General features: G+C 39.6%; 1 protein-coding gene across 2 annotated transcripts in view; it reads right to left on the reverse strand.

Moving 5' to 3' along the window:
• The window catches only part of GABRA4 (gamma-aminobutyric acid type A receptor subunit alpha4), a 38,709-nt gene extending 24,747 nt beyond the window's left edge, over positions 1 to 13,962 (reverse strand). The window contains exons 1-5 of one of the 2 annotated variants that reach the window (XM_034064573.1): positions 13,934 to 13,962; positions 13,662 to 13,780; positions 4,293 to 4,360; positions 1,674 to 1,894; positions 1,489 to 1,571 (exon numbers count right to left, since the gene is read on the reverse strand). In XM_034064573.1, coding sequence (XP_033920464.1) covers positions 1,489 to 1,571; positions 1,674 to 1,894; positions 4,293 to 4,360; positions 13,662 to 13,780; positions 13,934 to 13,962 — 520 coding nt within the window. Of the gene's footprint in view, positions 1 to 1,488; positions 1,572 to 1,673; positions 1,895 to 4,292; positions 4,361 to 13,661; positions 13,781 to 13,871 lie in introns of both variants that reach the window. The other variant, XM_034064572.1, reaches the window with a different exon arrangement.
• Between the last annotated feature and the right edge of the window lie 3,737 nt (positions 13,963 to 17,699).

A 17,699-nucleotide genomic window follows, 5' to 3' on the forward strand; every position in this document is an offset into this window, starting at 1 on the left:
ATTAAATTACTTTGAAATTTTTATCATTAAAATATATTCTTTATAAATAGAATATGTATCAGGAGCATATATTGTGGAGACTAGGTGCACGTTTCTTTACAGAAAAAAAATTATTATACTAAAAATTATAGTATAATATACTATATACTAAAAATACAGTATACTAAAAACTTTAATATTTTAAACTTGTGTTTAAAATATTTGCCAGAACTGAAGCTCAGTAAAAAAAAAAAAAAAAATCACAATAGCCCAAAAATAAGTACACCCAAAGAAACATTTTACATTTAATACAAAAGACATAACTTAGGGCTAGTATTCAATCCATACACAGCCTAAACTCCTGTTACAATTAAATTTAATCAGTCTTGCTTTGAAATGGCTACATCTTATTTCATGTGTGACTGAGGAAAATACCAGGTTAGTGCCAAGCACAATTTCTGCTGGCTGGTGATTCTGCCTGAAGAAATATGCCTGTGGGGAAGCCCCCGCTACTAAAGCTCCTGCATAGAACATCTGATACCAAGCCAGACCTGGCAGTGCCTGGTCTCCAGTCTCACCATAAAAGGGATGAAAAACCTTATCAGAGCAGTGTCTTTAAAACACTTTTTTGGTTGACTACCCAGCTGTGTAAGTTAAATTTATGCTAAGGAAATACTATGAGCAGCTTCCAGCCATTTCTAACCTTACCATTCTGGGGTCAAAGAAAACAGGCTAATATCGAGGCACTGACCATACTCTAGCGTAAAGCAGATGTCCGTGACTGAGGAGGCTTAGAAGAGTGACCAGATAGTTAATGTAGTGCACTAACCATCCCCAGGAAGTCTCAAAGGCCTCTGCTGTGAATTCAAATTGGCGAATCATATCTACCTCAGTTGTTAAGCAGTATGTCCCAAAATGTTCCTGCTAGTCAAAGTTTGGAGATTATCCAAAAATCTCTGTCAGTCTTCAAAGCAGAAAAGGAAAGTTACCTGTGCTAAGATTCTTCTCACCAGTCTAAAAATTATCTAGTCTAAACTTGCCATGCAGAATCCTGTTACAGGCCAGGAGTAAAGATCAAATCTCTGCACATAACCTATATATCTACCATAGGATGTCAATGTGCCTCCACTAACTGCAGAGAAAATCAAATAACCTCCTTCCCTAGGTGCCTTTCACCTGGCTGTTGTAAATTGAGATGGATCCACCCTCATTTTCTTCTCCAGAAATCTCACACTTCACTGAATATCTCCCTAAGAAGCAAGAACAATTAGGTATTTCAAGAAGCTGTGTAGCCAGAATAGTGGGGTAGTAGCTGAATCACTGCCCAGTTTTCAATTCTCTGCCTGGAATTAATTTTTGAGGCCCTAAATAAAATTCCCAAGGAAATTAACAGGAGTTTTGTCTGCATAAGGATTGTGTATCAATATTCAGAAAGTTTAGTAATTGCTCAAAATCTACTTCTACTATTTAAACTCTGTAGTTACAAGAAATTTCATAATTGCAACTTACAACTCCCAAATTTGAGAGGACAAGCATGACCATCCATGGGAAAATCCACTAATCTCATGGGACACTCTGCACTTATTGTAAGCCTATAATGGAACAAATTAAATAGTCTCTGGTTGCCATTTTGTCTAGGCAGCATAACTTTTGCATACAATAATTGTAAGAAGCCAAACAAACAAATGAAATACCTCATTGTGTACAGGATGGTGCCATTTCTCATTATTCTGAAGAGTTTATTTGGGGCTGTCATGTTATGTGCAACAGACTTTTTCCCATTCCTGAAGAAAGTGTCAGGAGTCCACACCTTTGAAACCATCAAGTTGTTAAGTCTTAAAATTTCAATAGGGCCATCATATTTTAATCTTTTGTCTACCCATGTCTGACGGAAGAAGACATCCATTGTATATTCCTGTATTAAATTTGCAGAAAAACAAAAGATCACATTTGCTTGTATTTCCTGTAAATAAAGAAATCCCTCAGAAGCAAAGAAATCAGTAGTAAAGAAAATGCTAAGCCCACCATACAAACTTATTTACACCGATTAAGGTGTGTTATGTACTCCTTAATAGCTTAATTTTCCACATTAGTCGTATCAATAAATTGCTACACATATTTAACCATTAGGGAATCATTAATCTAATTAGGTTGCAGGAAGAGGGCAACTAAATTTGTAGTCGAGCATATAACCAGAAACAAAATGATGTCTGACAATAAGTGTCAATAAATTCTTAAAGAAAAGGCATCCATGGATTTTCTGCTGCTGGCTAAATTAAAAATATCATGACAAAAAAATAATTCCATTTTAAATTTAGGAAAGAAAATTTAATTTCAACTCATAGAAAGCAAGTTTTTAACTGAGGAAAGCTAAATATTTCTTTTGCCATGCTCACAAAACATGGATAATAAATCATATATACTCTTACATATATACACATTTGGCTTTAACTACGTAAGTATCCCAGTAAATTCCTCAGAAAAGCTCTAAAGAAAACATGCAAACAACAACTACAGAACTGCAGACAAAGGCACATCATGGGAAATCATATGTGAATGAATGGACAAAGGAATGCATTTCTCACCTTGGAAGCTAAAGCATGTCACAGAAAAAGTAATCATGTAGCATAGAAAAACCTTTAACTCCTTTCTAACTTACAGCTGTGATTTTGTTGTTAAGTCAGTGTTTTCTCACTTAATTTGAAAATCTTCAGCATGACATTACCTTTGAAACTACTTGCATGACCATATCTGTTCTCACTATCAAGGAGGAATGCCTACTAATGTAGTGCATCTCAGAATTATGTCTGTCTTCCATGGCTGCATCCCCCACTTTGGTTTATACTTAATCTATAAAAAGTCTTATCTAGTGTAATTTCTTGCTGGTGTAGCTCATAAGTAGCAGTTTCTGTTATTAGCTTCTACGTGACAAATTTTGTAATATAAGATTTCATAATATAACATTTAAACTGTTTTCATTACACTGGGTACCAAAGTAACCCAGCTCCAAAAAGACATTCTGATCATCCCCTGTACCAAGACTGCCACTCTTCACTGTTTCAACAAGCTTCATGAATGCCGCCACATTCAGATCACATTGGGTCACTAATGGATACATTAACTAAATTACTCTATGATTCTATGATTCCAAAGCCAGTTCCTGTATCCCTGACTAGCCTCGGCTGTAGTTTCCTTTTTCCACCTTCTCACTGACCTTCAGCCCATGTTCTCACTTCTGCGTTCTCCAATATAACTAATAATTTCCCATGCAGCACCATGTCAAATACTTCAATAAAACCTGAGATGCTGTGCAGCCTCCATTTTAGATTTGAGGCACACATTACTGGATTTTACTGGGACCAGATTCTTGTACCCCTTGTCACACCGAACAGTATCATACTGTACGTGACAACCACCAAAGAAGTAAGATGCATTTCAACATGAGACTGCTGTCATGAATGTAGCCCTTGAAAAAAAATCTCTTGCTATCACATATCTTTCCACATGATAGAACCAGATCAGTTCCACCACAAAGTGCACGGCAGTACTGTATGGCAAGAAAGTTACTGTCTCAAAACTGCTTTTCCCTTAAAGAAGTTCTGTTCAGCAGATATGGCTATGTTACTTCCATGGGATTTCTTGGATATTCATAGAAAGAGAAACTACTGTATGATTAAAGGTTATACCACTGGATTACAGAAGCTGACGAGCATTCTGCTGGATTTGACCTCAAATGAATGCAGATGTTATTCAGGCACAAAAATCAGTACATGGAAATGTAAAATTTCTCTTCTGTGACTATTTCATGCATGTCACTTTGATGTTTAATTCCTGCAGACATTTATGAAAACTCTTATCAGTCAAACATTTGCTGAAAGCGATGCTAAAAGGGGCACAAAGATCAGCAAAGAGTATTCATCTGAAGTGAAAATATCAAGAAGTATTTGTGAAATGGTGTCATTATTATTCCCCTGAGAATAACACAAGCTTCAGAAAGGTAAACCAATTTCAAAGATATTACACACTTTCCCCACAGTAGACTGACTTAGATGCTCCCCATAAGGCCTGATTCTGCCTCTACACCAGTCAGTTTTAAATCCTATGATCTGAATTCTTTAAGCCACCAAAAGCCAGTGAAAGTGTGACCAGAATCAGGCCTGATTTATCTAATTATAACCTGTAAATTAAGCTGTTACTAATCTTGCCTACTTTGCATGATTGACAGAACAGTACAGATGAAGCATCCCCCCCTTTAGTGCAGTTAATGGTTTCTCAGAACCAGGAAATGGCATTTTAATCCCAGAAATACATACCATTTCTACATCAGAAACAGGTCCAAAACTGGTGACATATATATCTGTTTTGACTTCAGTAACAGGACCTAATGTATGAAAAGGAAGTGAGCAAGAAAATTTGAATTTTGCAGGTCAACAATTCCCATAAAGGATCCTGATGTGTGAACAGTTACTGCTTTGAGGGTTCTGTGGACAAGCAAGAGCAAAATGCAAACACAAGTCATTTCAGATAAGTCTCTAATAACAAGTGCTGCTCAATTACCACATAAGTAAATCAAAAGCAGAATTTCCATGCAAATCCCCATCCAGAAAACCAGTATTGACTCAATGGATAAGAAAACAGATGGCAAAGAATTAAAAGGCTCACTGAAAACACCACACTAATTAACAACAAGCACTGAATTCAGGAAATCCAGATTCTCAAAGGCATTTATTACTAACATTTGGTCCTGCTGGTAATAATGGGACTACAGGTATTAGCATGCCATGCACTGGGTAATTCAGTAATGCAGGATCAAGAATGGCACCCATATACTAAGATGTCCTTAAGTGCTTTAATATTAAATATTATAAATATTTATACAAATAAAAACATATATAGGTATATATAAAATATATATAAAAATAAAAATATAAATAAAAAATTGATATCTAAGCTTTTTTGAGGGTCTGAACCTAAGTACACATGCTATTACAAAGCCTGTCATGAAAGAACTGGTGATAACCTCAGACACTGTTAAAAAGAGTGCTCTGAGCAGTGGCCTTGCTTTCACAGCTGGATATGGCATGGCAAACATCAGAGAAAGCAGATTCATTTTAACGTATCATTTTGTTTACTACAGGACAAAACACCTTGAAATTTCAGATGGACATTCACTCTACAGTCCCCCTTAAGCCAAAAAACACATGCACAAACTAATTTCACTGGAATTTAGGTCTGTTCCCAATGTAAAAGGCTAGAAAGCTACTAATCATTACCAGTTATTACGATAACTCTGCAATCAAAGCATTAGCTAATGGTTTAGTTCAGATAATTAACTCACATCATAAACACATCTGTTTGGGAAAAAAAAACAACCCGTGATATACAAATTCATAACCACAGATTCTAAACCCTACAGCTCAAATTTCTACAGAGAATAATTGGCTTGAGTCTCCTAATTCAGGCATTATCATAGTATTTGCGATCTAAAAATGAAAGAATGACTTAAAGACTGTTAGTAGCTGTTTCTCTCAAAGAAAAACAATATTAAAATACTGTTGACAGATGTCACCAAATCAAACGGTAAAGGAAAAAAAGAAATAAGCAACTGGAAAACAGGGAACCCATGCTTCTTGCACCTAGAACAAGTGTTAAACTGTGAAAAAAAAAGTAAAATAAAGACATGTAAAATTATTTCAGTGAAAAGTTTGCAAGTTTCATAGAGAAGAACAGCTATGAATTTTTAAGCTAAATGTCAAAAACCAACTTTGCTGGAAGTTAACAGCTTCACAGAAGGACATTTTTATGAGATAAAATCTGAAGGAAATTTACCCACAAGAGTTGATGGCTCAGTGGTACCTGGAAAGTCATACAGTTTGGCATGACTGTCTTGAAGAGCCTTTAAGAAGAAACTCCCAAGTTCCAGATAACAGACTTTCATACTGTGCTGTTTGTTTTGCAATGGGTTGCTCTCTAAACACGTCAAGCAGAAGCTGTGCTCCTTCTACAAATAATGTTCATCAGGTCAGGGAAATCCATGAGTGTTTAGACCACTCATTTTACTGATAACATAGTCCAGTGACATCTCCTGAATATAATTATTTCTGGAGAGCAGAAGAGCTCCAAGAGATTGGAAAAACTCATAGTAGAGCTGTCAAGATACCAAAAGTGAAGACATTCTTCTGTATCATTAGAAAACAGGCAAGAAAAGTCTAATCATACTTGTACATAGAGACAGAAAAGATCTAATAATATCTGACCTCCCATAATCACAACTGTAATTTATCTAGGGTTGGTTTAAATATATAAATATTTATTTCATCTGAACTTAAAATATTTATGAAGTCAAAGTTCTAGAAAAACTAAAAAGTTATTTTCCCATGTAGCTCTAATAAGAAAATGCAGGAATATTGCACTCAGTGCCTGAATTTCTTTCAGAAACTGCTTTGTTAGTTCTAGGAAACTAAATATGAATATTCCTCAAACCTTTAACTGTCTTCCTCTGGCAATGCCTTATTTTCTTTAGCTCAGAGAATACTGTGATTTTATAATCATATCAAATTGAGCAATGGGACAGATTTTCCCCACAGGCATGAGCTGCCTCTCCTCAGGCATTAATTTCTTTTGTTTTATTAAATGATTGCAGCTTCACAAGCAATAAATGTTCAGAGGCTTTTTGCAAGTTCATTTTTTGGAGTTTCTCAGAAAGAAGGGGAGAGCTAAGATCAAGAAGTTAATTTCCAAACCAGCAAGTCAGTAACTTAAATATATCAGAAAGCCTGTAGCAGGAGCACAGGACTAAAACTATGTTTGAGTTCATTCTTCAGTTAACTGCTATTCTGCTCTCAAACCTTTAGTTATTAGTAGGTCCCATGAGAAAGAAGGAAGCAGGAATTCTCAGAGAATAATGAAACCACAAAATAAGGTGGAAATTAAAGTTTACTTTGGTTGCTTGCCTGACATGATGGCAGTACAATGACAAAATAAATGTTAAAATCACATTTTAGGCCTCTAGAAAATGGCAGATGAATGAAGATCTAGAAATATTTTGGACATCGTAACAGTTATCCACCTAGTACTGACATGCAAATCCTCACTTTGCATTCAAAACCTTGGTCAAACACTAAAATGGTTGGTAGAAGTGATGACAGCAGTAAGGGACAGTGAAGCTGATTATCTCCCTAAATCTTTTTCTCCAACTGCAGCCCAGTTGTGCTCCACATCTTCCACCTGCATTGTCAGTTCATCACTGTTAAGGCCAAATCTTGTATTTTCTAGCACATCCAAGTACTTAATGCCAACTCAGGAGTACCTATGGCAACACCAAAACCTACCCCTTATCTTCTTGTTCTAGAAGAAAACATAACTCCAGTTGGTAACAATAGTGGGGGTACAAATAGTGAGTCATGCTTCTTATTCTTTATCCTTTTTTTAACTATTATTAATTGTGGGAATTCCTGTCAATGAGGAGGCGATCTGCAGTCACCTAACCTACTTTTACTGGTGATTTAAACAGCCCTCCAAAAGGAATGTGTTGCACCACTTAATCAACCCAGGCTCTGCAAGTAGAAGATCCTATTAGAATCCTTAACACTATGTTATTGGCAGTAAAATGCAGTGAGTTGTAAGAAGGCCAATTAACTTTAAATATGACCATTTGGGCTTCATCCCTCAGTGGATGTTCAGAAAGTACCTATCAACCATAAATCTTCAGGAATGCTGAACAACTATTTATAACATACTGGTGTGTATTTTTATGTCAATGAAATAGGAGGAGAGTCCTACACACTGCAGTGGGAACAGTTAAGTCTGAATCACTGCTTGCAAGATAATACACTTTAAAGAAGATCGGGCAGGATTAAAAGCAACCCCTGCAAAAAGCCAGAATAGTTCAGTGTTAGAGATGTTACATGTGGGCTGAAGAAGTGATGCCAGGCCCTAACCCTGTGAAGAGGTACCTAAGACAGCTCTCCCATGCATTTTATGCCAACATATGGGTTGAACTGCGGCACAGCTCCCAGTGAAAGACTTTGGGCTCCATTATCCCTGCGTCTCCATAGGCAACTGTCACTGCAGAAATCTCCACTGTATGTAAACAGTCAAATCCTGCACAGGCTTTCTCTGTATTGCAAATTTTGCCATCAAGAGTCACACAACCAATCAGGAACATTAGCAAACAAGCCTATACAAAGCTTTCAACACATGAAATACAATTTAAATGCTAAGTGCAGTTATTTCTGTTATTATGAGATCAGTCCCAGGATACATAAACTATATGAAATTATATTACATCAGTTCTTACAGCCACATCTAAAAAAAAAGGGTATTTGCTATAGATTTATTTTTTAAATATAACTACATGTGACAGATTTGGTGTTTCCTTTTCCAGATCCTTGCTGCCTGGACAGGATTAATCTCTTTTTTTTTTTTTTTTAATTTTTTCTTTTGTTTCACTTAAAGCCATCATACGAAGTGTGTTCTCATTTCATTCTATCAGAAAGAACAGCTGAGGACACACACTATATGTAAGACTTCTGTTAGGAAGCCAAAACAACTAGATGGGGCATTTTAAAAAAATGAATTCAAACACGTGAAATTCAAACACGTGGGCTACATTCCCTACCAAAAGAGAAACACAGCAGCACAAAATAGCCTTTGTCTCTACATATGTTCATCCATCAGCATGTATGAACCCTGAAAAGAAAGAAAACATACTTCTAGAAATGAGATTACTGTTCCTTTGACTGCTCATCATCAATAATCTCTGCTAAAAGAGCCAAGAAGCTTGATACTGGTGCCAGTTTTCATGATGTGGACACCTGTCTACTAAGAATTGGACTAAGAATATCACCAAGTTTTATATAGGTCACTGCACAACAGACAGATGGTAATGACTTCAAGCATTACTAACCTGGGCCAAATTCAAATCAGCCAACTACAGGTATCTAATACCATATCCTGTTAAGCCTGAGTCATCTACTCTCACCAACTGAGGAAGACTGGACAACTGACTGAAAAAAAGAAACAATGAGCTTCACTTTACAATCCTCACTTCAAGTCCATTTGTAATCTAAAAACAACCACAAATAAATGACAATATCTATTATGCTGAGCAATGGAACCTTGAAGGTCCACATGCATTGCTAATAAGAGCATGACATAGATATTTTTATTTTCTCTAAAAACAGAAAATTGCCTTTGCTCTCCAAATTTATTCTGTGTTTATTTTCTGACTAAAGTCACTCCTCCTGTAGTGACAGGAAATGAAACTCTTCAGAAATGTTGTTCGTCAGCTGAACGTCACACAGCCCAGAAGGGGCAGAGAAGTCCTCTCCTTCCCTTCTTAGGGGAGACAATGGGCAACATATCTAATTCTAACAAGTACTCAGCTACATTTTCACAAGATCCTGAGAAAGAATATGAAAAGAGAAAGAAGAAGGAAAATGGATTAACACAGTCCTGTTCCTTCTAATTCACAAGCCAGTGTACGTGACAATTTCCAAACAGAAAGCCATGGAGCTATCCCATTTCACTACCTGATAGTGAGCTCATATCAGACTCTAGCTCACACAAATAAACAGAACTCAAAAGGAGAGAGAGCTCCAGCTTTCACCCACTGATGGACAACCACACCACAAACAGTAACATGCTGTGGGTGATACTGTCTGCTTCATCAGAGCTGCCAGCGGGTTTTGCAGTCAATCTAAGAGTATTGGGCAGGAGGGCAGTCACACACCACCTTCTTTTTTTGGTCTGGCCATACAACTGGGCATTAAAAGCAAGATGCCAGAGATGAGATGTTCTCAAAAAGGCACAGCTCACTGAAATTAGCACACGATGATGCTGCCCTCACCAGCTTCAGTCCCCCCCATTCCTTCTTACTTCCCTTAGTGCAGGCTGAAGTGTGATGAGTTACTGTATCATGAAAGTTTCACAGACACCACTACATTTTTTCAAACTACAAAGATGCACAAGTTTGAATCACATCTCACAGGCCCTTCTTTACGTCAAGAGCTAGCTGCACAGGTAAAGTCTGAACCCATGCAAGTGTTTAAAATGGCAAATCATACCCAGGCCCTTTCACTTAAAGTAAATAATGCTAATTTTTATAAGTCTCTGGACTTCTACCATCGATTTGACACTAATCAGCAGGAGAAAGGTAAATATTTTCAGGGAAAATACAGGTTTTTGCAACTTCCCATAATTTTCCTTTGCATCATACTCAAAATTTTTAACGCAGATGAAAACTGGAGCCAAGGTATAACTAGAAATGCTTTTACCTCAAAATTTTACAGCTGAATCAAAACAGCACTGCAGTAACACTCTTGAAGTTTTCCAGCAGGTAATGCTTTTAGTTAATTACTGAATCATTTAGGTTGGGAAAAAACCTTTTAAGATCATCCAGTCCAATTGTAAACCACTCTAAATCCCACTACAAGTGGCTTCTGTAAACACCCCATTCTTACAAAGTGGTTTAGACCAGTAAACCAACATACATTACAAATTGCATTCTGAAATCCAGGATAAAGACACAATGGGGCATACAAGTGCAGGAAATGGAACTGACTTCATTTCCACCACACTAATTTTCAAACATCTTACATTATTACTTTATACATTAGTCCCTAAGTTCCTTCCCCCTACTGAAATTCAAAACTTTTGCATTTAATGTCTTCCTGACAGCAGCGAAGTTGTTTGTTTGGGGTTTTTGGGGTTTGGGTTTTTTTTTCTTTCCTACAGGAAAGTGCCTGTTCTGCTTTATTTCATCAAATTTCTAGGTGAAATTTCTTCGTTTCTCTCTTGCTTCTTTAGATTCCCTCTTCACCTGCCCAAACTTAAGTGGTCTTTAATAACCTTTTTCCTAAACCTTCTGGATTTGTTTGTTAGACTACCAAAGCTTACAGTGCTTACTAACTGTCAGCAAGTTCTTAGATTTTCTCAAGTCCGTTTAATAAAGTGAGTTTGCAATGCAAGGTGTCAATCCAAGGACACAGAGAACTCAATTCTTGTATTAACCCTCAATATATGCCATGTTTCTGCATGAAAAGTACTTAGACAAGCTTCTGCTGAGGTTCAAAACCCTCCTGAGAGGCTATTCCCATATTTGTAAGCATGCTCAGGTGATTTAACTTCTCTTCAGTAACCACCCAAAATTGTGCTAATTCACAATTCATGGTGAATTTGGATCCAGTTGTAGGAAATCTCCAAAATCTTCCAAAGTCTTATACTTCACTCTGCATGTAAAAAACCTTCATAAATTATTATTTGTGGAAACTCTGTAAGATGCCAGCAAAATTCAGAATTTGGCTACTTCCCCAAGTCTGATTTTAAACATCATTTGTGCCAGAATTGGAAATGTTTTCATTAATTTGAAGTTTAAAATCAGCATCAGTCAGACCTCTATGCAGCCTTTTGTTCTTAAAATAAAACCTTCATTTCATTTCGAGCCACGTGAAAACTAGATGGTGAATCAGCCTCAAGAATAAAACAAAAATAAATATTCTGCTCTTCATCAGAAAGTGATGCAGTTTTAACATTACCAAAACACACTATACTTTCCACTTCTAAATATTCCCATCCCCTCAGACATTTTGTTTCCTATACTATAAACTAGTGAGTGACCCACTTTTAAGATAGAAGTCCCATTTGTCATTAAGGTTTATCAGGAAAAAATACAGAAAACTTGATTTGGATAGTGTATATTTTAATAACTAATCCATAGTTATTACTCTGAGGTATGCCAAAAAATCAAATCAACTGCAGAAATGTCTTTCTTTGGTTGATTTTGGTTTGCTGTCTTTAAAAGTTGCTCTTGACAAATCAGGTGAAGGTAACTTTTGTGGTAAAGAGTTAGGGAGGCAAGCATCTTCAAAAATAAAGCATTTTCCCCTATGTTTTACTTAGAAGTTATAAACTCAAAGATGAGTGGAAGAAGCAAGAAATAACAAAATATTAATTTTGTGAGATATTCACCCAAAATTGTTTTTCCCAGGCTGAAATCTGATTTTTTTTTTCTTTCTCTACCATTTACTTCAATGTTCTCATTATGAAAGTTCAAGGAGATATAATGAACTTTTTCTCCTTGTTAGCATTTTGCTGAAAGCCTGCAACGCTTCTCGGGAAAAAGATCTTCTCTTGCAAAATATCCTGCAAAAAACAACTTTATTAAAATAAAAATCAACATAAACTGTAAATCATATTACATATTTAGTAGTAGTTTAATTTTGGAAATCTGATAATGCTCATAAAGCATCTTTGCTAGATGACTAATTAGTTGGCATTCAACCTAAAATAATGCCAAACATAGCACATCTCTTGTACGCTTGCAGAAGTGTCTGTAACCTCTTCACAGGGACTAAATTGCAAAAGGCTACCAGTTCCCAATGATTCCTCTGGGTGCTAATAAATTTAGCTCCCTTCTCACTTAAAGTGTTAGCTAACTTCTAGAAGGCCTCATACATTCTGTACACTCAAAATAATAAAGAAGGTGATCACCATTGTCAGGTGTTGTCCTTTAACAATCACGATCATGCATGTGAGAACTGTATATGGCATGGGGGAACATGTTGGCACTCATGACAGTGTAGATGGATCACGTGTATCAAGAAGGTACTTTCAGAGAAGGAAGAAAGTACACAGAAGCATAAACCCACACAAGGATCTCATTCAGTCCTGCATAGGAAGCAGTCTATAAAACTATAAAACACTTCATGCATCATAAGACGGGTTGTAGCATTTCTGTTTAAATCTTAAAAAAAAACAACCAAAAAACCTAAAACCTAAAACAAAAAAAAAACAACCCAACCTCCCTCCCAAAACCCACTTTTATTTCTGCATGTTTAATATCTCTATTACAGATTAGAAAATAAACTTTTATTTTGTCTAAATCTTAATGGCTTTTAGTTTCAAGTCCCTACGCAACAACATCAAATCCAATAAAGAACTTCAAGTCTGGCTGCTTCTTCAGCAGCACAAAACTGCATGTTAACAGCCTGGGGCATGAAAAGGGGCTCACCTTCCCACCCCCCCACGCGGAGCACAACTAAAGGCAAACTCAAGACTCCTCCGTTTCTAATACGGCAAGTAGGTTTACTACGTCTAAATCAAAGAATCCGAGCAACTGCGGTAAAGACTGGTGTGCTCACGCACCTGATCTCTGGTTTTCCCTTACTAGTAGAACAGAACCCATCAAAGACCTGACCTTTTAGGCTGATAAAAGTACGTTTGTTTCTACTAGGACCCGGTCCGTGGCATTCAGGGGTCAAAACTCTACGGTTCTATGAATTGGGATGTTAGACAGGTTCCTCCATCTCCGTCAAGCCAACGCGCACCGGCTCCAGGGTTTTCCTCCCCCCCCGCCAGCGCGGCAGCCGTAGCCGCCCGAGCCCGGGCTGTGGGCAGCACAGCGGAGAGGGGGCTGAGCCCAGGACCGCCCCTGCGCGGCCCCCACAGCCGGGGCTGCTCAACCTTCCCCCGCGCCTTCGGGGCCAGGAGCTGTACCGCTGCCGACCCTTCCCTGCTCGCAGGCTGGGACCCCGGAAGCGGGGAACGGGACATGGGCGACAGGGGCGACGACACACACGTTTTCGGTCGGCAATGGATCGGTACGAGCGGCGAGTGCTGCACTCCCCCGACCCTGCCAGGCGCACCCCCCCTCCTCCGCCGGCACCGCACCGCCACCGTACCCCCGAATCCCGGTCGCAGCCGGTTGTCATAGCCATCCAGGAGGCTGTTCAGGATGCTGGTGAAATTCTCCGGCCACAATTTCTCCTCTTTTTTGATCTGCCCTGGTGGCCCGGTGAGACTGCGAGGCAAAGAGAGAGCGGGTGAGAGGAGCAGTCGGGACCCCTAGTACCGGCCGGCCCGGGCCCCCCGCCGCTGTCCGGGGTACTCACCACGTCGCCAGGCACAGGTAGTGCAGGAGGGCGATGGAGAGACCCGAGGACATGGCGATGACTGGCTCCTTGGCAGAAACCATCTTTGCATGCCATACTTCACGCCTGGGCACGTTAAACGCCTTGTCCGGGGCGGGGAAGGGGACGCGGGGGCCCGGTGGGGGTGGGCGGTGGCAGCCCCCGGCGGCCCTACATGCGCGGCGCCCCGGTTGCCAGGCGCCCGGCACGGGCGGAGGAGAGGCGCGTTCCCCCGCTCCGTTAACTCTCTCGGGGCAACAGGCGCCCGTCCCCGCTCCGCCCCGCCCGCGGCCCAGCGCTCCGCCCCGTGGCGGAGGGCGCCCTCCGGGGCGCAAGACCCGCCCGTCCGAGGGCTGCCGGCGGAGCGGTGACCGCGATGGACACGTCTTCGTTTGTGCCCGTCATGTCTGCTCCCCGAGATGGGGATAATCGCACCAGGGAGGGGGTGCGATTGATGCCCCAGCGAGAGGGGTTCGGGAGCAGGAGGGTCCTTGTGCATCGGTGTGAGAGGAGCTGCGGGCAGAGGGAGGGGACAGGGAAAAGAGAGTAAGAGGGAGAGAAGGGAGAGGAAATGGAGAAGGAAAGAAAAAGGGAAAGGGAGAAAAGAGGAAAAGGAGAGGGAAAAAACAAGGATAAGAGACGGGAAGAAAAGGAAAGGGAAGGGAGAGGGGAGGAGAGGAAGAGGGAGAGAGGGAAAAGAAAAGAAGAAAAGAGGACAGGGAGAACAGACGATAAAGAGAGGAAAGGAGAGGAGAGGGAAAGGGAGAGAAAAGGAAGAGGGAGGGGGGATGAGAGGAGGAGGGAGAGAAGTGGGAAAGGATTTGAAGAGGGGTGAGGGAGCTCCAATTTCAAGGTTAAAACACAGCGCACCCAAAATGGATGGGAATGAGTAGATTATCCCAGGTTTCTAAAAACTAAAATGCCAGAATAAGGGAATGGTTTCACATTATAGATCTTCGTGGGTTTTTTTTTCTTTTCTTTTTTTTTTTCCTTTTCATTCCTATAATTAGGAAGCAAGATTTGGTGACCCAAATAATTCCCATTATGCAAGGTCCAAGGGATTCTGCAACAGTTACAGTAGTGTTCCTAGTCTGTCACAGGCTGTTGGGATGGTTGGGTGGAGCAGTGAAGAAGGGAAAAAGAGGAGAAGGGGGAAAATCCCACACACTATAGGCATTAGCAGTAAACAACTTATTCTTCTCATCGAGAGTGCTTTAAGTACAATTGTTTAGGGTTGCAAATCAATGTGCACATCAGTTTTAATGAGGATGGTGAAGTTCATTGTGCGGGAACACATATAGCTGGTATTGTAATTGACTCCAAGAATACAGTACTGTCAATGCTGACACAAAAAGGCTTTATTCATTACTTGCTACAGTATCACCAAGCATGAAAATGCCTGATTATCTCCCAAACTACTATACACTTGAAATCTTCCTAATTGTACTTCAGAGCTTGTTCCAGCTAGGGTGACCTTTGCTGCTGGTTCCTTTGAAAAACAATTAAAGCTGTGCTTGAAATCCATTTAGCTTGCTGATGCTGTTTATCTTTCAAAAACTTTGTCTATGCAGTAAGTTCTGCATCCGATTTTAAAAGCCCTATTAAGGCCTCTGCAGATTACTAGCCTGCTTCCTGAGTTTTGACAGGATCCTCATCTCCCAACTGCCTTACTGGAATGATAAATGCTCTGCTGAAACCTCATGGAGCAGGCAGTCTGTCTACAGACATCATCCACGGTCCATGCACTATTTGCAAGCCTTCACAATGCAGACAGTAGGACATCACACCAAGGTCACTTCAGCTTTTGTGATAAGGCTCTGTGAGCAGCCTCTTTAACTCCACACACAGGTGAAAGCCAGCATGCCAGGGAGACACCGCTGCCCTGGCTCCATTAGCAGTCTGATCAGGAGCAAAAGAAGGATGGATCAGTAGCTCTCCAGGAGTCTAATTTCACCACATCAGATAAGTTTGCCTGGGTTAATCAGCCACTTTTGATCTTCTATAACATGATGTAATTTGTTTTTCTGGACCAGTCTTCTGCTATAGCATGGACTATGCCAACACGATACTGTCCTCCAATTCTACAAGTCTCTAGTTCTTCTGTCCCTTTCAAGAAAAAGAGTAATACCTTGTTGCAGAACATTGAAAATATTTCTAAGTGAGGTTATCTGATCTAGGGATACCTCAGAAAAATTTTGCTGGCAGAAGCGAAACTCACATAACTAAAGTGAGGGGAATAAATGGCAAGTGAGAACTCAGAAGAATCCTGCTGGCTACTCACAGACACAGAGCAAACTGTGGCTCTACAGAACTGCTACTTCTGACAGCTGCTGTGGAAGAAAGCCAACAGCACTCTGGCAGAGCCAGGAACACCTTTCAGTGTAGGTTGTTTTGTTACCTTCTCCATATGTATAGATACCTGCACAAACTGAAATAGAAAAGTCGGGGGGTGTTCACCAGTACTGATCTACCCACATGAATGTCCTGTGTGTTATTACTTGAGCCCCTCTCAAATCCATGCCTGGAGTCAGAAGGAACATGGATGTCATAGGCCCATTTGCTCTGCTACAGGTAGAAGTCAGATAAACTCAGCCTCCTTCCAGCAATTTTAGGAACGATTCCTGGATTCTTTAGAAGAATAATATTATTGATACCTCTTGTCTCTTCAGTGCAGGTACATCAGTAAAGGTAACATCAGGTTACCTAAGAAGATATTTGTGTTGTTTTTAATAAGAAAAAGTAGACATAGTTCCCCTCTGTCACACCCTCCCTGATGTAGGTTGTATTGGTGTAGGGTCCAGGTTCCATCTGTGTGCATTTACTCCCTACGGTGCTAAAACTAAGTGAGAAATCACTTTTTCTAAATCTAGAAAATGAACTCAAACACTTCTCAAAATTATCAGTGGTTAATATCTCCCTTAGATCCAGCAGTGACTATCAATAACTCTGTAAGGTTAATACCAAAACCAGAGATTATCATCCCGAAAAACTGTGTCATTTGTATATTGCTCAAACTTTTACACAACTAAGCTTGAAAGAAACATAAACCAGTTAAAAAAAAAGTTAACCATATTGAAAGTCAGATATATCACCTCTGACTACTTGTTTATACCTTCTGACATGTGCATTGCCCTGGCTAATTTCAACATTTTTTGGAATTACAACTTAAGAGATATTCTGTTCCTTTTGTAATGTATTTGTAGCATGGACATATACAGAAACTCCCAGGGTGCTTCTATGTCACCAGCAGATACATGCTGATTTTAAATATACTGCTTCATTGGCCTTTGATCACTTCAAAGAATTTCTGGGTTATATCTCTAAAAGAGCCTGATGACTCTAAGAGGGATTTAGTGGTCACAGGCTGGATTGATGGTCCCTAAAAATGTTTGCTGAATTCAGCAGTTTCTCAGCTTCTCCAGCTTTTACCACCAATTCTTTCAAGATTTCTCTGAAGAAATCTCACCCATCGTGAACTATTGTAAGAAGGGGACTATTTTTGCCCAGCTCCATATGCTCAGAAAACACTTGAATACTTTAAATAGATTTTCTAATTTCTTTTTTTTTACTGCCCCTATGCTGGTGTATCCTCCTAATGATTTTTGATGAAGGAGACATTCTGGCCATGCCTCAAAAGCAGTTTTACCCAAAGCTATGGATTTTCAAGGATAGCTTGATCATTTTTTATTTATCACAACACACAAGCAGAAATTTTTTCATCATTCTTTTCATTTCCACTTTACCATCAGATTAAGGCAAGAGAAGAAGGAGGTTGGTACCTTTCTTGTGGAAGGCATTATCTAACTTTTC

The sequence above is a fragment of the Melopsittacus undulatus genome, chromosome 7 (genome assembly GCF_012275295.1).
Source record: "Melopsittacus undulatus isolate bMelUnd1 chromosome 7, bMelUnd1.mat.Z, whole genome shotgun sequence".
NCBI lineage: Eukaryota > Metazoa > Chordata > Aves > Psittaciformes > Psittaculidae > Melopsittacus > Melopsittacus undulatus.